This window comes from Equus przewalskii, chromosome 12, assembly GCF_037783145.1.
Source record: "Equus przewalskii isolate Varuska chromosome 12, EquPr2, whole genome shotgun sequence".
Classification (NCBI taxonomy): Eukaryota; Metazoa; Chordata; class Mammalia; order Perissodactyla; family Equidae; genus Equus; species Equus przewalskii.
The window spans coordinates 2,243,259-2,267,500 of NC_091842.1; the positions used below are offsets into that span (position 1 = coordinate 2,243,259).

Here is a 24,242-nt window from a genome sequence, read left to right on the forward strand (position 1 = left end):
ATTAGAAGGGCGGGGCTCCGAGTCCAGCCCTGCGTCTGGGCTGAGCCCGTGGGGAGAAGCCGCCCTCTGCTGTCGGCCGGGAGCGCGGGCCCCAGGCGGCCGAGGAGCCCCGCCAACCGGTTCAGCTGCCCTGGGGAGACTCGCTCGCAGACTCAGTGTTACTCTGAGTTCAGAATTCAAAGGCAGGTAGTGTTTATTTTTTCTTTAAAGCTACCTTTGGCGAAAATGCTGAGTTAAAAAAGGTTTCATTTGAATAAAGGCACAAGGCCTGTCAAGCTTTGGCTTGATTTTAAAATCAAAAATTTTTTTTTTAAAGATCGGCCTTGACCTAACATCTGTTGCCAATCTCTTTTTTTTTTCTTCTTCTCCCCAAATCCCCCTGGTACATAGCTGTATATTCTAGCTGTAGGTCCTTCTAGTTGTGGCATGTGGGATGCCCCCTCAGCATGGCTTGAGGAGTGGTGCCATGTTGGTGCCCAGGATCGGAACCGGCGAAACCCTGGGCCGCCAAAGCAGAGCACGTGAACTTAACCACTCGGCCACGGGGCTGGAAATCAAGTTTTAAGCCACAAGCTTTAAGTGACTGTCATTGTGTTCGAGGCTCAGCTTGTGCTGTTCTGGAAAACCCTCCTGGAGGGTTTCTGACCCCGCACCTGCAGGGTGGGTCAGGATTGGCATTTCTAACAGGATCCCCCGTGATGCTGCAGGTCGGGACCCCACGTTGAGGACCCCTGAACCAGAGGGTGGGCATTTCTGAGTCTCAGAGCTGTCTCTCTACGTGGCTCTTTCTGGAACAGACAACTCCATGGTAAACGGAGTATCAAGGAGGAGCCCGGAGACGGTGGGCCCAGCTGGCAAGGGGACCAGGTGCCGCCCCGCTGGGGTGGGCTGCCACATCTGCAGAGCAGCGAACAGCGGTCCTCACGTGGGTGTGATTGGCATGGTCACCCGTGCCTCGTCGAGGCTGGCTGCCGTGAGGCCCAGGGCAGGGTCAATGGACTTGGCAGTAACCAGCTTACGATCCTCACAGTGTGTGAGGGGAAGCGAGGCCAGCTCCCGTCTGTGAAATGGGCCAGGCTCCTCCTTCATGTCCTTCCTTAGGCTCCCGTGCACCTGCCACCACCTCGTACACCTTTCATCCCCCACCCATACACACGGCCCTCCCGGCCAGGAAGCGTGCCTGTCCCTGTCCCCTAATCTTGTGAGGTGCTTGGTCTGCTCCGGATCTGAGTTGGAGGAGCAGTCCCTCTTTTCCGCCCAGAGCGCCCCTGAAATGTCGGCCCGCTCCCTTTGTCTCCAGGGAGCATCACTCAGTGACCAGAGGGGCTCTGGGGAGGGGGGGTGGGCTCCAGCCCGAGGGAGGGAGGAGCTGTGGCTGCCACAGCCGTGCTCCTCTGAAGAGGGGGCTTGGGGAGACCCCACAGGGCCCTGGCCTTCCAGGCTGCTGGAGGAGGGGAACTGCCCCTAGAGGTCCCTGGAGTCCTGGTCGGTCCCCGACCAGAAAAGGTCTCTGCTGTCTGTGTATGCTAGTCAGCCGTGAGCTGGAAAACGCCCTCTAGGGAAAAAGCCTTGATCTGTGGCGTCTGCCAGTTTGCATGGTGTCCATGCTATGACCAGGGCCAATTTCAAGCCGCCACTGGCCGCAGAGCTGGGAGGGCCCCTGCTGTCACACCCCATCACACAGGGTGTCCACATACAGATACGAGAGACGTGAATAACCTGGAGGCAGGTCACGGCAAAATGCAGCAAAAACATGTAGGAAGTGATGAGTTTTGACTACTCCCTTTGCTTTTAAGATAATTGCGAAGTGTAGCTGTAAGCTCTATATAATTTAACTGTGACTAATGGTCGGGTTGAACAGCTGGCTTGGAAAGCTCCTGGAAGTTCACCGGCGGGCTCTTGCGAGCTGGTCTGTCTGGCTCGTCTTCAGAAGGTGCCAGTCGGAAGCGACCTGTGTCTGAGTGCTGACACTCGCCCCTGGGTAGCTGGGAATGGCGAGGCCCCCTTAGGTAAGGGGCTGGGCAAGTGGCCCTACAGAGCGAACTCAGCGTGTGTTTCTCCCTCAGAGGCTCTACTCCTGGACTCAGGCGGTGGTGGGGACGCCGCCCGGCCCGGAGGCGGGGGAGCCGTCGCTGTCGGAGGACACCCTGCCTGGCAGCGCTGACTCGGGCCTGTGCTGCGAGAGCGACTCGGAGCCTGGCACCAGCCTGTCGGAGCCCCTGAGCCCCGACACCTGGAGCCGCGCCTTCTCCGCAGGGCCCGAGCTGGAGCCTGAGGACGGCCTGAGCTCCCTGGCCGCCTCGGAGGGTCTGCCGCAGCTCGGAATGCCGGCGGAGGCCATCAGGGAGCACGGACGGTGGCTGGCGACGTGCATCCAGGCCCTGGAGAGGGAAGTGACTGAGGAGGAGCTGGCGCGGGTGGACGGAGCCGTGGACGCCCTTGCCCGGTGGGAGATGTTCACGGGGCGGCTCCCGGCCACCAGGCAGGACCTGCCCTGCGGCGGAGACGGCCCGGGGCTGCGCAAGGTCTTGGGGGACAAGTTCTCCTCCCTCAGGAGGAAGCTGAGTGCGCGCAAACCGTCCAAGGCGGACGCCTCGCCCTGTCGCTGGAAGGCTGAGGAGCATTAGCACAGCCAGCGCGTCCTGCCCAGGGCCTGTCTTTCCTTGGGACAGCACCTGCCCGGCCCTGCCCAGCGACCAAGGGTGCTGCGGGCCCACCGGGGGTCCGAAGGAGAGGGCCCCAGGGAAGCCGACGAGGATGTGTGGTCAGGTGGCTCTCTCAGTCCCTGTGTCCCACCACTTGCCCTGTCCTGACCCCAGCCTCCCACTGTGGCCAGTGGCCCCTGGGTCCCACAGAGGGTTCACAGGCACCCAGAGGGGCTGTCCACAGGCTCAGCCTGGACGTCACCATGGGTGGCGGGAGGCAGGGGGCTGTCCCCTGTAGACTGGGGCCTGCAAGTCCCTCTGGGGATTTATAGCTGGGGCTCAGAGGCCACCTCTGGCAGAGTGACAGGGTGGGGGGCCCGGGGGCCCTGCTGCCGCAAACTCGGGCTCCAAGGCCCAGAGCCGAGGTCTCCACTCAGAGGGGACGTGAGGGGGTCTGTCTCTATCCACCATGTCCCCCCTGTACACACACAGAAAGGGTCGCTTTCTGCGCCCCCAATGGCACTCTGATCTGCAGGGCCTTCGGGAGGGCGTCCCTGTGACGGTTCCGGATGAACACCACCCACCGCAGGACGTGCCCACTGAGGGCTGCTGTTTCTTGACAAATGCTGAGAAAGGAGACTGTCTGCTCTGCAGATTTGAGGGGCTGTGAGGCCCTCTGACGCCCCGAGACGGCTGCCTGCTGTAGCCTGCAGGTCCGTCCCTGGTCCCGTTTCCTGACAGAGGTGGCCTGCGATGTCGGCCTCAGGTCAATGTGGTTCTCGTGGTGTTGGCAACATCATGTCTCTACGGATCTTTTTTGTCTGGTTCTTTCAGTTGCTGAGAGAACAGCTGATGCAGATGTGAAAACATCGGCCACATCTGTGCAAGTGTCTGTGCTTCCCTTTAACTTTGTCAGCCTTGTTCTCGTTATCGGAAGCTCCTTTGTGTGCATACACATCTGATTGCTGTGTTTTCCTATGAATTGGCCCCGTTTTCATTATCAAATGCCCCAGTCTGCCTGCGGCGTACGAGTGACAGCAGAATTGAGTGGTGAGCGAGATCACACCATTTCTCTGGTCTGGAAAGAGGCAGGAACACGGGCAGCTCATGTATCTTGTGGGGAGCTTATACAGTTTTGGGGGCGCTCTAAGAAAAACAGTATATGATACAAATGGAGAATTAGGAGGGTCCCACCCAAGCACGGAAGCCTGGAGCTTCCTTGTCATCTGATTCCGGGCAAGAGCCAGATCCTGGTCCCAGAGACGAGCACAGGGAGCAGCATGTATGGGAGTCAAAGAGCAAAGATGTGGCTCTCGGGTCTCCTCTTCTCTTTTGTGAGGCTGGAAAGAGGCAGCACGAGGATACAGAGGTGACTGTGACGGAAAGGGGTAAGACGAAGGGCTGGGCTCTGCAGAAAGTGAGCCAGGGTGGACCCCACAGAAAGCGTGACCTGGGAACGGGAGGCAGCCAGAGCCTGGGCATCTGTCACAGCGACAAACCACCCAGACCTTGGTGGCTCAGACTCCAACACTCCGTCTAGCTCGGGAATCTGCACTGTGGGCAGAGTCTGGAGGGGAAGGTTTGCCCCTGCCGCTTGGCCGGAGGGCCGACCTCGAGGATGCTTTGGTCACGTGGTCGCCAGCTGGCAGGGGCCTGGGCGCTGTCTTTGTGGCCTGGGCTTCCTTGCAGTATGGCGGCTGGCTTCCCAAAGTGGGATTTCCGAAAGAGTAAGACAGAAGCAGTGTAGCCTTTTATGACTCAGCTTCAAAGTCCTGGGACATCACTTCCACCATCCTCTATTAAGGCTGTCACAAAGGCCGCCCAGGTTCACAGGAGGGGACCCAGATTCCCCCTCTTAATGGGGTGTGCAAAGGTTCTGGAAGAGCAGGTGGGATGGGAAAACATTTGCAAAAAACCTGCCCCAGCAGCCTTCACTGCCGGGCCTGGCCATCACGTGGCTACATAATCCTTCCTGTTTTCCAATTCCTTCTGTCTTCTGCAAGCGGTCAGTCACTGAAATGATGCGAGATCAAACAGAGGCGAGGCACACGCAGCAGCCTGGCTCAGACTGAAGGGGGGGCTCCTGGGGTTATTATCAGCTTCTCAGCACTGTCTCTCTCTGCCCGTGACCTTTGGCTCTCAACTGTGACAAACGTCCCAAAAAAGCCATTCTGAAGTGGGAAGGGACAGACCCTCCACGGCTTCCCCAGTCGCAGATGGAGGGTAATTTTTTAAAGTAGCTGCTGGGAGGAACATTTTGAAAATAAAACTTTTAGGAACAGAGATCAAAGATTCCTTCGTCTGCTCAAACATGAGCCCCAGGTTCTGTCCCTGACGGCTGGGACAGTCCCCAGGGGGACACGGCTCCGGCAGAGAAGGAGGAGCTTATGAATGCCGTCCTCTCCAGCAAAGTCGCTGTGCACAAATCTCTCTAAATTCCTCAAGCTGGAGGCAGGACACAGCTGAGCGCCTTAACCGAGCTGGACCGGCTGCAGATAGTGGTTTCCGAGAAGCACGGGCCCTGGACTTTATTTCTGTAAAGGTACAAAGTCAACCGCAATGCTTTCCCATGTCCTTATCTGTCTAAAGTCCCCAAGAGTCGGCAGGACAGGTCTCCGAGCTTGCAGGAGAGACTCAGACATCTCGGTGGGCCCAGGCGGAGGGCCCTGTATGGAGCTAAAAATACTCTGGGGTCGTGACATTATCCATATCGCTGTTTGTGTGTGATGGGGCCAGGAAATCCGCACGGGCCTTCTAAAGTAGCTTGAACACACACGGCAAAACTACAGTGTTTGAGGGCAATGAGCAGCGACACCCCTCTCTGAGCGGTGCCAGATCCTCTCCGGCAGCCCCGCTTCCCTCTTCCTCCCCGAAGCCCCTCGCCAGGCCGTTTCCAGAGCGTGGGTCAGCGGGGAGGGCTGCGGTGCCGTTAATACTGCCCCACGGGACATCTGATTCAGACCTTTCTGGGAGGAAAGAAATCTCCAAAGGGGCTTAAAGAAAAAACAAACACTCGGTGGCTTAGCCCAGCAGCGAGTGTTAAAGCTGAGCCCAAACTCAGATCCCACCAAGTTCAAAGGAGAGGCTGGAGCATTCCAGGGACGCACACGCAGAGCGGGACCACGCGGAGCCGTCCCCACAGCCGACAGGTGGGGCGGATGCTGGACCAGACCCGCCCAGGACGGGGGGCCGTCTTCCCTGCAGATAAACGCCCCCTTGAACAGGTCCCGCCAAGGGCCAGGGACGTTCTCCCATCCTCCTCCTCCTCCCAACCCTGCAAGGCCGAGGCCCTCACCCCTCGAGGTGGATGAAGCCCAGATTCCAGGCTGGTCATCTGCCCAGGCTGCAAACAGTGGGGATGACATTCAGAACTTCACCCTCTCTTCTAGATCTTTCTGAGGGGAGCATGCTGGGTCAGCCTGAGCGGGAAGGAGGGGCAGAGGCATGGGAGGGCAACCTGCTCCCCAACTCCGGAGCGGTGCCCTTGGCCCGCCTCTGCCCTGGCTTTCTCAGACGACCAGCACCGTCGGGCTCCGGCCTCTGGAGTCCGAGCAAGGCCTGGGTGGGTGGCCAGCACTCGTGGGCGAGGATGCCAACGTCAACAAAGCCGGGGCTGCTGGGGCTTCACGGATGTGTTTGTATAATGAGGGCGAGTCCCCAGCAGGAGTATTTTTATCCTCGTGAAGACCGGGAGGATCAGGCGGCTCACAGACCGGAGCGGGAGCCCATGAGCCCGGGGGCCCAGAAAGGCCGGCTTTGGGGCCCGCCCTGCGCCGTGCGGCCAGGCCGCGGAGCCCAGGGGAGGCCGCGAGGGCAGCTCCGCGCCCCCAGCCTGCTCCGGGGCGGGAGCGGGAGCCTCATGTGAGCCAGGTTAGTCCTGATGGCTGCGGGGGATGGCAGAGGAACCTGGTCTCAAGGAAATAGCACCTTGATGGCTGGGAAAGTGACACACGACAGAACAATCTTGGAGTGCCCGCTGCCCGGCTGCAGAGAGCCGCAGAAACCAGTAAATAACTGCAGGAGCGGCTCCAGGGGCCTCTCCGTTCCCAGCACCTCGGAGTGGCACCTTGATGAATGGGGACCCAGAACAGCCGGCGTTTATTTCTGAACTCGGCTTCCTGGGCAAAGAGACAAATGAAAACAAGCTTATGTCAGGGGGTTATTTTAAAAAGCAATTTCCAAGAAATGTCCTGGGGCCACTACGCATCCAGTCCACTCCCCGCGCCTCGGTGCCGACCAGGGGCAGCCGGAGGACTCACTGCTCAAAGAGGTGGCTGAAGGCAACGGCCCCCGCTCCTGGGCTGCCAGAGGCCTCGCCCCAGGGAGGACCTACAACGAGGGGGTCGGGTCGAGGATGCCTCTGAAAGGACTCCAGGCTTGTAACAAATTCACCAGATACGCCATCCACCAGGTTCCGTGAGAGGCCACCCCAAGGGGCCGTTACCCACGCATCCTCATGAGCACACTTTCGTGCACTGAAACTGGGCCAGGCCTCCCGTCACCGGGGCTCTCGACCCCTCTGTCCTCATTGGACTCCACTCGCTCACAGGTCCTGCCCCCCTGGCATCTCGACTCCCGAGGGCCCCAGCCCCTGCACCTGGGACTGTCACACATGCTTCTCCCCACTCGTCCCTCCACTCTGCGACAGCGTTCTGCTAGGGTGCGGCTTAAATGTCACTTCTCAGCCGAGGCCAACACAGCTTCCTTCTGGGTTTCACCGACAGCCTGAGCGGCGCGCTCGCCACGGGCCATTCTGCTCTTCTCAGAGGGGCTCCTCTCGGAGACTGACCGTGTGGCTGTGTCGGGTTGGGGGTCTTCACTTCACTTCTCCACGCACACATCCATCCAACACACACTTCTAGGGACCTCTGTGTTCAGGTCACTCTGCTGAGGTTTTAAAAAACCTATTTATCAAACTGGGTCACTCCATAAATACTCATTCCCCGTTTCCGTGCTTTCTAAGGTCCAGGTTGATGCTTCCGATGCAATACAACAAAAAGAAAAGGCCAGTTTTTCTGGGGGGGGGAGGGGGGAGTGCCGTTATTCCTATTTATACTGGGATTACCCACAGCGCTTTTTCTCCCGCGACGCTGCAGGCCGGGCGCTGTCACTCAGCGGCGCGCACCCTCATCCACATTACAGGTCTGCACTGTGATGGCCACGGAGTTGAAAAACGAGACTACTGTTGAATAAACTCAGGCTAGGCCTTGAGATTCCTGCCAAGGGAACCAGCCCCCCAAGAGGATGCAGGGCGAGGACGTAAGAGAGAGCGGAAGGCCCAGATCTGGGACCGTCATAACCCAGCCACCTCACTTTGCTGCTCCGCGGCCTCGGCCCATGACGCGTGCCACAGACGCAGTGACGACCACGAGGAGACCTCTGCTTCTGGAGAGGTGGCTCTCCGAAAGGCAGAGTTTTACCCCGGAAGCCTACAGACACCACACTAACCATGCCTTCACGGGTCCACGGTCACATGTGCCCTTCCGTTCACAGGAGCGTCACTGTACAGATGTGGAGGGCGTGGGAGCTGGCGTTTCATGCAACACACCAGGGAAACAGACGTAATTTAAGGCAAATTTTAATAGATTTATAAAAATCATATATACAAAACATGTTAAACTAACCACCGTAGCTATAAAATACACTTTTCACACTTCATATTCTATTTTAACCTGGCACACATTATCCAAGAATTGAGGCCTGACACACAGCTGGTGCCCATTGTGGGTGGGTTTGGTGGCGCAGCGACACTGGTGGGGGAGGTGCCCAAGAGGAAGCACTCCGCAGGTATTCCTAGCATTTCCTTTAGGTGTGTAAAGACCCTCGGGAGGTTCAAAGTGCGTTCCTGTAGTGAATGCTGAAGCTGAAGGCTGCCGCGGCCCTGTCCCCCAGCAGGGTCGCTCATGCCACTGCAGCAGCCACTCGGCCGCACTACAGGGGCCATGCCCCAGACACCGTAAGGTGAACTGAGGACACGTGTGAGTGGAGGGGGCTGAGAATACAACACTGAACTTCCCGGCTGCCCTTGTGCCAACGGAGAATGACATGCCGGTCAGCTTTTGGTTGGTTTGAATGGAGTTAAGAAAAAGGACATTTGGAATGTTTTAAATCAATTAGCATAATAGGTCAAAAGGTATTCTTCAAGATTCTAGAGATGGATAGACTCTGAAGAGATCCACGTTAAATTCCTCCATCAACAGGCTTGTTAAAGAACGTGGAGGTGAACTCCTAACAGGAAAGACGGTGGAGGACATGGCCCGAGTTTCTACGGGCTGCACGTGGGTCCTGCAAACCACCCACCCACCCACCTGCCACAGAGCCCGTCCACCTGTCTGCAGGGGTCCGGCCCGTCCGGGCAGCTCGGGCGAGGAGGGCCACAGAGAACCAGCTCAGGTCGAGTCTGGTGCAACGTTTACAACCTGAGTCCCAGAGTCTCTGAGACGACAGAGTGCTCTCTGCCTATGGTTGGTACTGACCTTTTCTGAGGAGGGCAACGGGACAGGCGGTGGGGGAGACCTCCGGGGTCACCCCGGGCTGCGGGAGACTGCCCAGGGAGCCGGCTGTGGAAGGGAGTGGGGGCTGCGGCGCACAGGGACGTCGGCACTGCGCTCCCACCCGCCGGCCGTGCACGGACCAGCCTCCGACCTCTTCTTCAGGGACAGACTGCAGATCACAGACGGGCCCCCAGCAGCGCCATCCTCAATCTCCCTTTCGACGGGAGTCGCTCTGAAGTCAGCTGGGAGCAGGAACCCTGAACCAGCCCCAGAAAGCACCAGACGCGGGACGGGCGGGCTTGCTCCGAGCTGCCCCTCGCTCTGACCTCCCTCGTCTGGAGCCGCGCCGGCCTTACAGACGAGATGCGACGTCTGTCCACGGGCCCAGGCCCGCAGAGGCCGGCAACCCCCAGCACGCCCGGCTTGGCGACCTGTCAGGAGCTGAGGCCCCACGGGAACGCCCACCTCGACTGTGAATAGCTGGGATTATGTCCATTTGGGTGAAATACATCAGCCTTTAAAGATACAAAATCAAGTGAATTCAGTGTTAATAAAAAGGCGCCAAAGGGACAGCCTGGAACAATAGCCCTTTCTTCTCACAGACCAGGCCGGGCTGGACAAGGGAGGCCTCTCTCGGCCGCCGGCAGCTCGGGCCGACCCTCCGCATCAGCGCCCGGGCCTGCTGCTGCCCCATAGGAAGTTCAGGCGAATTCGGGAACCCCAAAGTGGCTGCTCTAGCGTTTCACTTTGGTTCACGTTAAACACATGTGAAAAAGAAAACCATCTGATGAAAGAAATGACCTTTCACATTTTTGATGACCTTCACCTGACAGTGGAGAACCTAATTCTCAGGCTGAGCCAGGTCCGCAGTGGGACTGTGAACGAGCCGCAGGGCCACGCCGATCGTCACCCAGATCTAAGGTCTTCGGGCCCCTTAGGATAAGACTCTACAATGACAGCTGAAGATGTTCTGCTGGGTGCCGACACAGGACCGGAGGAGGAATGAGGTGCCACAGGTCAGGGTCAGACAGAGCAATTCTCGCCTGTTCTCAGCTGTCCGGTGCCCCGACCAGCCAGGGGAGCGGGCATCCCATGGTCTATTTCTCAGTTCCACCCACTTCCCTACCCCTCGCTACACACGGACACCAACACCTCGGAATATCTATCCTGCCAGGACATTTGAGATCTCACTCACTTGTTTCTGGTGACATCCTGCTCCTTCTGTTGTGATCTGGGATTGTAGCCTTTCAACAGGAAATTCAAACGTTGAGCAGAGCTCAGCCCTCCTGGGGACCAGTTCGGCAAGACAGGTGCCAAGAAGAGCCCAATGCTTGCAAAGCACAGCTCTTGGAGCCCCGGGGTTTCCAGGCTCACGGCTCTGTGGCATGGTCACCACTGTCAGGGTCAGCAGGACCTCCACAGGCACGCGGTCTGCTCCTCGGAGCCGCGCTGGGTGTGGAAGGCCAGACGTAACCTGGGTGAGAGAAGGGGCCCCGGGGCTGCTGCAGGTAACGGGCAGCCTCTCTGTGGTTTGAAGTCATTTTCCCCTGAAGACACACCGACAGCCACGTGGGAATCCAATCCACCTATTGTAATACACCATCCTGAACGCTAAAGATAACCAGCCTCCAAGATCTAGAGAGTTCCGAAAGGAGAGACGTGGCAGTAAAAGAGAGCACGCCTCCCGTGACCTCAGCAGAAGGAAGGAGACAGACAGACAGAGGGACTGCGGAGGCAGGAGTGGCCAAAGTTTCCACAGGCTCCCTCCCCCTGCGGTCACGGCCCAAGCTTCAGCCCTCGCCCTTCCCTGAACACAAGTGCAAGCTAGCGTGTCATCTGCCATCAAGGGCCATTAACACAGCCAAGTGTCAGCTTCGGAACCGCCTTAACCGAATCAAGTGAGCTCCTGTGTTCTGGGGCGCCCTTCCTACAGGGCCGCACAGTGGCTCCCAGTGCAGCCAGAGAGGAGGACACAGAGGCAGTGAGACCAGCCCCGGTCCAGGGCGCAGAGTTCCCAGCCCTCCAGACTGCGGCCCACTGCCAGCCTCCAGGCCAGGCGAGCACCCCAAACGCGAAGCCAGGGAGACATGGGAATCACATCCGTGAGGATCCTCTCTCCCCAGGGCTGACGTGAAGATTACGTAAGCCTCAAGAGTCGTCCTTTTCTTCAAATAAGGCTTCCTACATTTTCAGGGATCAGTGCAGAATGAGGCTGCTAAGCGCCTCTGGCGTACCTTACGGAGAAAATGGCACCAGCTGACTTGGAAGGACTGCCTGACACACTGTGAGAGGCCTATTAGCAAGAGCTTCCTGTCGCCACTTACTTAATCGCAACAGAAAACCTACTGTCGCTGCTGCTTCTCGAGGCAGGGTGCTAGTCACGGCGAGGGAGCATTTGGTGGCTGTTACAAATCTAATTCTCACCGTGCTAAACGCAGAATGCCACCAGCCTGGAAGGAACCCGCCAAGATTAGCTACTTGAGTGGCCCTCCACACTGGCTGCACAGTAAAACCACCGGGCCATCAGGAATCTGCACACACGAGGTCTGTCCTGGACAGGCCCTGGGTGGCTCAGCCCGGGGCCTCTGCAAAGCTCCTCAGGTGATCTGACCTGTGGCACCGGAGCCAGAATCACCATTTTGTCCAACTTAGAAACGGAGAAATTGGGACCCGACGAGCGTGGCCACAGCCACAGGGACAATGAAGAGCGCACGGCGTGCTCATCACTGGCATTTTTCTGGAGGGGTTTTGCCTCTCCCACTTGTGGTCAGTTTAAGCCTCACATACAAAGGTACCCCACAGGGTCCCACCCAGGCCAGGGCCACTGGACAACACATACATTTCTCTTTCTAGAAAAGAGTCCTGAGCGTGACAAGCCGTGCCGACGACTAGGAGTCGTCCACGCTTCGTGTCAACGTGTCTTCACTCTGTGGCCGGGACGATGACCCCAGGGGGCTGCAACAGCAGAATGCCCACCCACCCTTGCCTTTCCTTCCTCTGGGCTCCGGTCACGTCAAACGTCTGTCACCAGGGCCTCCTCCTTGGGCTCTCCACGTCTCAGAGCAGCAGCACCCCTCCCTCGCACACGTGCGCGCGTCTCTAGGTGTGTATGCCGTGACAGCCTGTTCTGAAGTCGTGTCCCGGGGGCTTTTGTTCAGGACATTTTTGGTGGCAGTTCTCCTGTGTGTCAGGCTTTGTTTTCCATGTGGAAACACAAACTGTGATTAACAAACAATGAACCTTTAAGTAAAATTAGGATTAGAGTTATCTGCTCGCATTTTTGGGACTGAAAAATTAAGTTAATGCCGGTTTTGAAGGCTGAGTGATATTTCTATTAAGCAAAGAAAAACGAAGGATTCATTTTACTAAACATCCAGAGACTGAAGGTGGTCAAACCGTCCGAGCAGACCCTCCTAGCAAACAACCCCGCTGTGTGCAAAGTGTAGGCCCTGAGCAACCCACCAGGACCCCTCCATTCGATGGGGCCTCCATCTTCCAATGCCAAGGTAGTGATGTCTGCTCCCGGGACCCCCAGGTCAGTCTGTCATAACTAATGATCCTGTTTCAAGATTATCTTCTGGTCTTGGAGTTAAAATAACCTGACTCATTTTTCTTTCATCCAAGAAGTAAAAACATTACAAAAGTAAGAATTCTAGAGATCTCTATAAATTACAAAGCTATAATGCAAAATCTTTGCAACAATTTCTCTACCAATAGAAGAGTTAAGAAAATATTTCAGTAAAAAACCTACACGTGTCCTTAGGTGTAAACAGTGTTAAGTATGAGGAGAATATCTTATTTTGAGGAAGTTTATTGTTATATTTTTGCAATAATAGATGAGGCACACCTATCTCCTGCTTCTCCAACATCTCCATAAAAAAGACAATAATCAAGGATAACAGTGAAATTAAAATAAAAAAATACAAAAGCCTAAGGTTTTGGAGACAAAAATGGCTACAATCTATGTGTAGAAAAGGTGTAACTGGTTTTATTTAGCCTGGCAGACAGTGATCTTCTCCGAGGCCGACGAGTCACGGGGTCACAGCCGGGCGCCTGTACAGACTCTCCTTTGCCCGCTCATCAAAAGAGGAGGCAGCCTAGTCCCAGCCGAGCTAAGTGGGGTCAGGGGCTGAGCTGGCCAAGGACCCGGGCCTTCCGGCCACCCCACCCTGCCTTGCAGTCAGTTCAACACAGTCACAAGCTCTCTTGATTACATGCTTCCGGTTCTGCAAGCGAACCAGCAAATTATCCGAGTGTTTAAAGGAAAGAGCACTCATGGACAGGGCTGACCTCAACTCATCAGGAAGGCAGTTCAAACACCTCCAGTCGGGACGGCAGCGGCCGCCACCCGAAGCAGAAGGATACTTCCAAGCTGGTGAGGAAGAGCTCTGCATCCCTAACGGACCTGTAAGACCCAGAACACTGAGTGGGCGAGGAGCACCCGCCCCCGAGGCATGGGCTGCACCTCACTGCCACAAAATGCAAACGCGATCTTCCACGGCCCTGACGGAGCCTTCAAGAGGGCTCTCCTTCCTTTAAGCCCTGGTCATCGGCACTGATCCTGGGTCACGTCCTTTCAGTTTACGGAGAGCCACAGGAAGCAGCACGCAAACAGCAAAACTTTTTTTCCAGCCAAAAAAAAGAGCCAAAACCCCAGCAAATGTCGACACCGAGCCTTGAGCACCAAAACGGAAAGAGAGTTTCATGTCTCCTCAATAAAAACACAGTGATAACGGGGATGACTCAGGAGCAGGTTTTTCCCTCCCTTTTCTTCTGGGTCAGCATCTGCCACAAGTGTAATGTTTATCTGGCTTGCTGGAAATGAGCCAAGAGTGAGATGCCAAAGGGACACAAGGATTGGGAACAGTGTGGCCTCAGGACAAGGGCCCTGGGATGTGTTTTTAAACGCAGTGACATTGTGGTGCCAGTTACAGAGGAAGATTTTTTTTTTTCTTTTAAATGCTAGGAAAAGTCCTAAACACAATAGACAGACTTTTTTAGTAGAGTAATACACAGAGGGGACCAGGCTGGAATGCAGTGTATTTTTAAACACAGTGAAAGACCCTGGACAAAGGTAACTGAACAAGGTAACCGAGTGTCAGGTTTACCAGCTCGTGTCAATGTCGCAGCCTTCTGCAGCTTCCCCTGATGAGAGCTCTGTCTGGTAGTGTTTACTTGTTATGTGTGTGTACACGAACAGAAGCAGGAGACCTTGATAAGGATCAAGGTTTAGAGGGGAGCTGAGAACGGGGACCGGCTGTCCAAAGGCAGTCTGGACAAACTCAGATTTCTCTGGAGCCTGTGGGCTTCCTGAAAGGTCAGGTGTTAGGAGCTCGCCAAGCAGCTGTGGCATTAACAAAGGCTTTGCTAGTAACTTGCCAGCTTCCAAGCCCCTGTGAGGAAGAGGAAGCTCTCGACTGATTCCAAAAGAAGGAAACGTGAAATGCAGGCACGTGCAAGTATCAGAAGATGACTGGGAAGATGGAGCGGTCATCGGCAAGGCCACTTGGTTTCTACGTCTTTGCCAGTGGGTGGGCACGGAGCAATAAGCACCTCTGTGTGCAGGGGCAGACGTTCACTGTCAGCACGCTGCCTCTGCGCAGCTCCACCCCGTGCTGTGTTGCTGGGCAATCTGACAAGGCAGGAAGAACCACGCATGTGGTGGGGCATTAAGGCAAGTCCATACCTGCGGAGCTCTTGCTCCCAGCCTCTAAAGCTGGGGCCCCTCGGCTTAACCTAATATGCCTGGACCGGGTCTCAGGAAATTGGCACGAGAGTTTTAAAAGGCAACTCGCTTTGGGAGGTGGCACTGAGACCCCACAGCTGGGGGCTAGGGGGCCCGATGTGGGGACTCTGAGTTTAGCAGCATCAGCACGCATCTGATCTCCTAAAAACTACTGTTAGGCAAAAGCTTTCGGGTTAGTTCATCTCGCCGCAGACTTGCAAGTTAGAGAGAAAAGCCATCTGCAAGGCAGCTGGTTTGTGTGTTTCTGTCATTAACGATAGAGCGTGTGCGTGCACACACACACAGGATGCTCGATTAAACTGTGTCAGAAAAGAAAGAAAATTTCTGTAAAAAGAAAGAAAGCTGTGTCATTAGGTATCACAAATTCATACCAAAGTGATCACTTGGCTTCTCAGTAGTTTCGCTAGTCCCCAGGATTCAGTAGCTAACATCGTTTCCACGGCCTCCGGGCCAGAGCACGTCGGCGTGGCTGGCTTTACAGCATTCCTGAGCCAGGTGTTGGATGGCGAGGATCCGAGAAACCCACTCCAAGACCAGATGGATGATACACGCCAGGGGGATCCGACCAGTGGCTACGGAGGCTGTTTAAGGACGACGGCAGTGAGGGGCTTCCTCTTTCACTGCAACATGATATCTTTCAGATTCTCCTGCAGGATGGTGTCCTTCACAGCGTGAAACACGAAGCGGATGTTCTCAGTGTCTATGGCGGTGGTGAAGTGGTGGAAGAGCGGCTTACTGCGGTTCCGCCTCTTCCGGTCGAAGCACTGGACCAGGTAGCGCTGAACGTCCTCCAGCCTGTGGGGGTCGCCCTTGAAATCCGGGAAGTGCTTCTTGATGCTGACGGTCTTCACCTTCTCCACCAGGAGGTCCATCTTGTTGAGGAACAGGATTATGGAGACGTTGAAGAAGAGCTTGTTGTTGACTATCGTCTCAAAGATGTTCATCGACTCCACCAGCCGGTTGGTGCGCCTGTCCTCCATGAGGACCTGGTCGTACTCACTGGAAGACACCATGAACAGGATCGACGTGATCCCGTCAAAGCACTGGAACCACTTCTGGCGCTGGGACCGCTGGCCTCCCACATCCACCATTTTAAAAGGGATTTTTTTAATAACGAAGTCATGTTCCACAATGCCCTTGGTGGCTTTCCTCGCCAGTAGGATGTCTTGCTTACTGGGAAAGTAATTCTGCAAAATATGGGATAAGGGAGAAATTTAGGAGAGGAAGAACACGAGAAAATAAGAACACAAGACGGGATGGAAGGAAGGAGAGCCAGCCTGAATTTTGCAAGAAGTTGAACCAAATACCAAAAGCAACTTTCATTTATAAAATTATAAATTTGCCATGAAACAGAAAGCGAAGGAATTAAACAGCTCATTTCAAAACGAGCGAAGGCACAAGAGTCCGAGGAGGCGTTCCCAGAATCCTCACTGTTCGGCCCCATGTGAAACCTCGTCCATTCTCTTTTCCACAGGAAAGCGACCCTCTTCGTTTCCGCACCATAGCTACCTTTTAATTTTTCTAACGTCCAGAGCATGCGCATTCCAAAACCTTACTAGGAACTAATTTAATTTAGGTTTTGCAATGCTATTTAAAGTTAGTCTGCAGTATATTTAATATGTTATTCTTGGGGAACTCAAAGTCTTTAGCAACACAGGCAACTGCAGGGGCTCTCGAACACTCTACACTATTAGAAAAAAGCCTGGGCAAGGATTGCACGCGGGCACTCAGGCAGCAGTCCTGCCAGAAACCAAACAGGGATGACGAAGCCTCTAGACCCAACTACCAATTCACAGGGGACCCAGGGGACAGAGGAACCTGTTCAGTGACACTGACGGATGGAATAGCAAAATCCTGATATGAAAACCCTAGAGGAGAAATAATCCAGTTACTTCAACAAATAAAAGAAAAAGAAAGCTGGAGGGAGAAACGTACAGATTAAAAGAAATCTAAGCGACATGGACCAACTGCGATAGATAGACATTCCTAGGATGTTGATTCAAAGTGCTGGCGTAAAGCAGCATTCACAAGAAAACATTAACAAGACAAGTGGGAAAATCTCAAAATTGACTGGATATTGGTTGCTACTAAGGAATTATTGCTAAGTTTTTAGGAGCAATAGTGGTATTATGGTTACGACTTTGAGAGTCTTAGCTTTCAGATACACTGTAAAATATTATTGATGAAATGATACGATGGTGGACTTGTTCCCGGGGGGTGGGGTGGGGGCTGATGAAACAAGATTGGTCATGAGCGATAATCACTGAACCTGGGGTTTCACTGTACTATTTATTTCTGTATGTGTTTGAATTTTCCATAATAAAAAGTTAAAGGAAATAATTTCTTCCATTTACTAAAGAACTGTCTCCTTTACAGTGATCTGGGCAGACGAAATCTTCCAGAAACGCCACCTTACATTTGAATTTAGCAGTGATTATAGGTTTGTGAGTAAGAGTGAGAATTTCCTCCACTTGAATGAGGAAGTCCTCACCACTGAGCACTTACTCCCCCCCGCCCCCCGAGACAACACAGATCTAAGCGGGGCAGGACTTGGTGACACCATTCACGGTCTCTGATACAACAAACACAGCTCAGGGGTGAGGCGAGCCCTCAGGACTTGGGGTGCTCTGCTCTCCACACAGGGGTTTCTAATCCCAATCACAGATTCTTGGGGAGGGGTCTCCACTCACCAGCTGGCCGATCCGGTCCAGGTTATCCAGGAAGTACTTCACCGATTCACCCTGTCAGGGAGGAAAAATATTCACGGCTCAGTCGTCATTGAGGAACCCCGATTTGGTGAATGGAGGGACTTAAAAGAGTAACATGAGTGTTATTTTGCCTTGTGTAAACAGGAAGGCAAAAGAGAAAGATTAATAGTCTACATGTATTTTTTAAAATTAAAAACAATTTTTAAAGAAAATTTAAAAATGCAGTTTCCTCTAGCTCCAACCCCAACGTTCAAATTCAGACTGTGTTTGTCAAAGGGCCCCTGACTCATCCTGGGGGTGGGCTGGGTGCTGGCCTCTGACCAGCCTAATCCCTTCCTTCCCAGATGTGGAGACTGGCCTGCTCCAGGCCACGCCACCACAGAGGGATGGGGCTAGAGCCGGAATTTTAGACGAAGTTCCTGTTTTGCTCCTGACAGAGATGGCCCGATGCACTCGAGACTCTGTCTCTAAAGTCAGTAAATGTTTAAGAGCAGGCACATAGGACAAAACACGTTCCAGTTTTGGAAACAGGCCTAATATTCCATTATCACCCACACATCTGTACGATCTGATTCACAGCCTGCAGCGAGGGGCTCTTTAGTTTGGACGGCTGTGCTGGAATCACCAGTCTTCCCTCGCCCTCCCGACATTCTCCGGCCTGAACGTGGATGTGAACCGAGCCGGCTCCAGAGTGGAGGCGCCCTCTGAGGGTCATCCGCGGTCCTGTTTGAGGAGGGGTTCAACCGCCAGATGCAATGGCCCTCAGAGCAGAACAAGTGTTCAGGGGCGTGCAGTGTTGACTTGCAAGGAGCTAAACAGAGGAAGTGGTCAGCATTTCCCTGGAAGCTGCAAAGCTTTCCCTTAAGAAACAGAAGGCTGAAAATTCGTTCTCCCACATTCGCACAAGGCCGCGCTTTCTCAGATTTCTCCCTGGACCGTCCTCGGAGGGATGCAGAGCAGCGAGGATGCCCGGTGCATGGACTCCCTGACGCCAGGCTCTGCGGGGAGAGCCCAGGAAGGGCCACGGCAGGTCTCCATTCTTAGGCAATCGGCAAGGCCACACACGGCAGGGGCCACTCCAGACTTTGTTGAAGAACGACAGGCGCACCCAGCTCCTGACTGATCTGCCCCCGCTGTCTCAGACAGGCCCACAGGAGAAAGGGAGGGGCAAGTTCCCTTCCGTGAAGAATCCACCCAGACGCCAAAACGCAGGCCGCCCGGCTGAGTCGAAGAGCGTGCTCGGGTTAAGGGGACAGAACCCCCTTCCCTGCAGGGCACCGGCCGCGCGCGGATCCACCGTCCTCTTCTCAGGGGGTGCTGCCTGCTTCAGAGAGGCCCCCACCTGCTGGAGCGGCCCCCTGCCCGCCTCCTCCCAGGAGGACAGGAAACAGCTGGGGAGCGAGAGAGCCGGTGAGCTGCCCGATTTATGACCCCTCCTCCCCCAGCTCCGTCCCTCTTCCCGCCTACTGCTCCCGTCTGGGCCTGGGGAGGCGCGAGGGGCCCCACGAAGAATAGGGCACTGTCCTCGCCCTGTCTGCCCTGTCCTTGCCCGGCCTGCTGCAGAAGGCCCTGTGCTGTTCAGGGAGCCGGCGGCTGGGGGCAGCTCGGGCGGGGGCGCCAGGCGAGAAGAAAGCGGAGTAAGTCCTGCCCGGGGGCCTGGGCTGGGGTGGGCACAGCAAGTCAGGGCGACGCAGGCGCCCTGGCCCACGCTCTGTCGCCACAGCACATGGATTCTCCCTGGGAGACACTGCGACGCGGGCCAAGGGCCTACCCCACAGCACCAAAGAGATGGGAAACGGCCCGGGGGACACAACGAAGGATAGGCTGAATGCATAGTATTAAAAAGAAATTATTTTCCTCTGGTTTGAATTTAATTATCCCTATGAGTTTGTGAAATCAGGGTCACCCACCCGTACTTTAAAACACACCAGTTGCTAATAGAAACAGAACTTCATTGTTTCTTCCTCCACCAGAATGGTTCGCTTAAATCATCTCAGCAGCTTGTTTCACTCCTTCGAAGGGACAGGATCTGTTTGTGACTCTTTGCCATTTTGCATGGTCATCAGCTTCCACTCCTTCTAGGAAGGACCAGTAGGAGGAGAGGGGCGAAGTCCAGGCTCATGCCAGACCTGCTTCTTCTCACCAGTGACCGCGCAGGTCCACGGGGGAGCTGCTCGTGAACCGTAAGGCAGAGAGATCTGCGCCACAAAGCTCTGTCTCACGGGGCCAGCAGGAAGGAGGGAGGACAGCAAGTCACCTTGTACCCAGAAATCAGTGGCTGAACTCCACACTCTGCCATCCTACCGGGCCGAGCTGGAACCACGGTTTAGCTCACGGGGGTTCATTACCAGAGACTGGAGAGAGGGCATCCTTCGACTGGACATGTAGCCCACAGAACGTCATATGCACCAGGCTTCACAATTCCCACAGCGTCAGCTCATTAGAAGGTCCAGGCTTAAATTCTGATATATATTCAACACTGGGAGAACGCAGCCATTTCTTCAGAGAAATAGCATGTGGCAGAAGCTGAGATGCCAAGGTGAAATTGACCACTCAGCACCAGCTGTACCCTGAAGGTTTGTGTCCCCCCCAAATTCATATACTGAGACCTACTCCCCAGTGTGACGGCATTAGGAGGCAGGGCTGCTGGGAGGCGATCAGGTCAGGACAGCGGGGCCTTCATGAACGGGATTAATGTCGTTATAAAAGAGCCCACAGAGATCTCCTTCTGCCTTCTGTCAGTGAGGACACAGCGAGAAGACGGCCATCTATGAGCCGGGAAGTGAGCAGGTGCCAGACATGCATCTGCGGTTCTCGTCTTGGACTTCCCAGCCTCCACAAGTGTGAGAAATGCATGTTGTTTAACCCACCTAGCTCATGACATGGACCAAGACAATGCCTTTAGAAAAAGAGAGCATCGTGCACTGCAAAACGATCCCAGAGTCCTCGCTTGAGAGCTCCTGAAGTAACATGGTCTTGTTAACAAAAAAGAGCAAATGAAAAATGGGCTTTTTATAACCCTCCTTGGTTTCAAAATCTAAATCACTTAAGATTAGTAAGAACACAGATTCATGGATTAGACAAAACCAATTCATTAGGGTCCCGGGTCACCCAGCACATACTTGACATTGGGCCTGCCTTCCTGATTCAACCAAGCAAAGGACTTATTCTCATCAGCACCGGATGGATGAGTCCGGGGTGAGGGTGCTGGCGGGTGGAGAAGGGAGAGGTACCTCTGCCAGGAAGAGGCAGGTTTCTCTTGGGACTCTGGCTATTGTGCTAGGCAGACAGGCGAATGCGACCTGAGGATAGCAGGCAGGGCCCAGTAAGAAGCAGTAAAAAGAATCATCTTTCTGGCAAATGGACTCATCCTCCCTGACATCTTCACTAGAGGCACCTATCACCCACACCTCTGGCGGATGAATTACACATCCTGGGCTTGCGGCTGCTTCAAAGCTTCTGTCAGGCATCTCTGACATACCTTCCTGTGCCCCCGTCTGTCCAACACCTGAGGGTCCACGCTGAAGTCGCCACTTCAGCGGACATGGGCCAGCCTCACGCGCCTCCCTAAGCTAACTTAACGACGGCGAGAACAGAGCCTCCACTCTCCGACCTGCACGCGCCCAGGCGGTCAGGGTCAGGAACCAGGGCTGGACTCTGGGCACACCTTCTTCTCTGCCCGGATCCGGAGCCCCTTGGTTGAGTCCCTGGTACTTTCCGTCAGTGTCACAGGCCAACACGTTTGTGCAATGGAGACACAGGCATGAAACAGAGCCCGTCTGGGACAACAGTCACTGGCAGAATCCCCACTGGGGAGTCAGAAAGGACAAAGGTAGGTGTGAATTAGTCCAAGCTGCAAAGGCAGGGCCTGCGAGCGGGTACAGAGAACACCACCCCCGTGGGGCAGGCGGCGCTCTGCACACCGGGCTGTGTCGACAGCTCCCGCACTTAGTGAGGTTAACTCCAGCATTCTCAGATGGGGTCGGGCATGCGGCTACAAAGATGCAGGGCTCCTCAACGCTGAGTCAGAGGATCCGAAAACTCAGTTCACTTGTTTCAACACATTACAAAGATACATTTTGAAACTGCTGTATATTAAAAATAACAACAGACTATTCCCAAGGTCAGATTTTCATTTCCACCACTTAATAAACATCAAACTTAAGACTTAGTTTCCCATTAACATAGATGCTAACCAAACAACAACATGTTTGAATAGAGAACTTTAAAAAGAGATATATAATTCCCAAAAAGAAACCCTCATCTTGATTTCTGGCTTTGCTATGTTAATATCTGCGACATCTCACTGGGATGAGATGGGGTGAGATCAAACGATTAAATGACATCATAGCTGTGAAAGTATTCTGGAAAAAGAGCATCATATTAACATACATTATAAAAATAAAGATTCTCAAGTTTTAATTTGGGTGCCTGTAGACTGTTGCTGATTTATAATCCTAACATATTAGGAACAAGACTCGCTGGCGCAAGGCTGTCGGCTGCGGCCTGCTGTAATATCAAAGACTGGCAAGAAGCCACGCGTGCCCCATCGGACTCCGGTGGAACAAACCACCTTCTCGCCATGCAGTTGCAGAAAGACGAGGAAGATCTCTAGGTACGGCCGTAAAGCGGCTTATATACTGTTAAATGAAAAAACCAGGGTACACAATAGAATGTCCAGTGTGCTTCCTTTTGTACAAGAAATGGTGAGGAAATGGGAACATATATACCATTTGCTTATATTTCAAAAAGGAAACACGAAAGGATAAACCAGCAACAAACAAAGACGATGACATCAAGACGGGAGAAGACGGGAGGTGGACAGGGTAGAAGCTGGACCTCTCAGAATGTGTTTTGATTTTGGAACCATGCAAATCTCTTACATAATTAAAAACAAAATTAAATTTAAAAAATGAACCCCTCAAAAGCGAAACCGAACAGAAACCAATGCACCTAACGGTGTATCGCGTCAGAGGCACAGCCCAGGGCTCCAGGAGCCACTCGCGCAGGGCCCCCATCTCGCCTGGCTACAGGGGCTGTGCCTGCGCAGTCCCCGCCTCCAAGCTCTAACCCGGCCCGCGCCCCCCCAGATCCCAACAACAGCGCCCCTTGGCAACCGTGGTGAGACCCCAGGAAGCGGCCCGCACAGGGGCTACAGCCACAGGTGGCCGGAGTGCGTGCTCTACAGGGCCAGGCCCCTCCTGTCCGGGATTTTTCTATTTCTTAAACTGAGGTAAAGTTCACATAACGTAAAATTAACCATTTTAAAGTGTGCAGCACGGTGGTAATTAGCACATTCACAATGTTGTATAACCAGCACCTCTCTCTGGTTCCAAAACATTTTCATCACCCCCGAAGGAGACCGCAGCCCATGAACAGTTACCCCCCTCCCCACTCCCTGACAACTGCATGGTTCCAAAATCAAAACACATTCTGAGAGGTCCAGCTTCTACCCTGTCCACCTCCCGTCTTCTCCCGTCTTGATGTCATCGTCTTCGTTTGTTGCTGGTTTATCCTTTCGTGTTTCCTTTTTGAAATATAAGCAAATGGTATATATGTTCCCATTTCCTCACCATTTCTTGTACAAAAGGAAGCACACTGGACATTCTATTGTGTACCCTGGTTTTTTCATTTAACAGTATATAAGCTGCACCTAGAGATCTTCCTCGTCTTTCTGCAACTGCATGGCGAGAAGGTGGTTTGTTCCACCGGAGTCAGCTGTCTGTGTCTATGGATTTGTGCATTTTGGACATTTCAATCAAATGGAATCATACAACACGTGGCCTTTGGTGTCCGGCTCACTTCCCTTGCGCGGTGTTCCCAGGGCCCGTCTGGGCCACAGTGCTCTCGGGACCCCGTTCCTGTTCACAGCTGAGCAGTACTCCACTGTGGGGATGTTCTGTCAGCTGATGGACACTGGGACTGCTTGCAGCTTTTGGCTGTTGTGAACAGTGCTATGAATAGTCATGTAAAAGCTTTTGTTCAAATACCTGTTTTCAGTTCTTTGGGGTACATATTCTACCTAGGAGTGGAATTCCTGGGTCATGTGGTAATTCTACGTTTAATTTTTTGAGGAACTACCAAACTGTTTTCCACAGTGGCTGCACCATCTTACATTCACCTCAGCAATGTACGAAGGCGGGTGCAGTCCTTGCAGGCACTTGCATTTTCTGATTTGTAGATTATAGCCATGGGTAGGGTGTGAAGCAGCATCTCATGGTGCTCTTGTCCAGGTTTTAAGGTGGCTCTGTCTGTAGCATTACGAACTTGTGGATTTTACAGAGTAGAGGCGAAAATGGCAAAATGCAAACACGTTACTTTGGGGACTGGGTATATGAATATCTGTTAGGCTCCTTTCTTAAACGGTTTCCTAAGAGGCTGAAGAGTACAAATTACAGATCCAGCCTTTAAAACTAGAGATTCAGATTCTTCATTTGTATCACAAGGGCTAGGGAAGAAATTCCAGAGATGGTCTTTCCCTCCGAATAAGAAAGCACCAAAATCACGGGTGTGGTTGTGGTGGGGGCGCTTAGCCAACTCGTAAAAGCTCCCAGCACAGATCCCCCAGACGCTGATGCAGGGGCATGCCATAATCACGGCTGCCTGTCAGCTTTCTGTGTTCTGGGGAATTCACATCAGGATTCCAGCC

At 54.1% G+C, this 24,242-nt stretch overlaps 2 protein-coding genes across 6 annotated transcripts in view; one reads left to right on the top strand and one right to left on the bottom strand.

Moving 5' to 3' along the window:
* AMZ1 (archaelysin family metallopeptidase 1) overlaps positions 1-3,600 on the top strand; it is a 28,854-nt gene extending 25,254 nt beyond the window's left edge. For all 3 annotated transcript variants that reach the window (XM_070566205.1, XM_070566203.1, XM_070566204.1), the window contains exon 7: positions 2,067-3,600. In XM_070566205.1, the coding sequence (XP_070422306.1) occupies positions 2,067-2,627 (561 nt within the window). In that variant the 3' untranslated portion in view covers positions 2,628-3,600. The remainder of the gene's footprint in view (positions 1-2,066) is intronic.
* Positions 3,601-12,934: 9,334 nt separating this feature from the next.
* GNA12 (G protein subunit alpha 12) overlaps positions 12,935-24,242 on the bottom strand; it is a 112,900-nt gene continuing 101,592 nt past the window's right edge. For all 3 annotated transcript variants that reach the window (XM_070566207.1, XM_070566206.1, XM_008517743.2), the window contains 2 exons: positions 17,576-17,626; positions 12,935-16,072 (listed from right to left, as the gene is read on the bottom strand). In XM_070566207.1, coding sequence (XP_070422308.1) covers positions 15,503-16,072; positions 17,576-17,626 — 621 coding nt within the window. In that variant the 3' untranslated portion in view covers positions 12,935-15,502. The remainder of the gene's footprint in view (positions 16,073-17,575; positions 17,627-24,242) is intronic.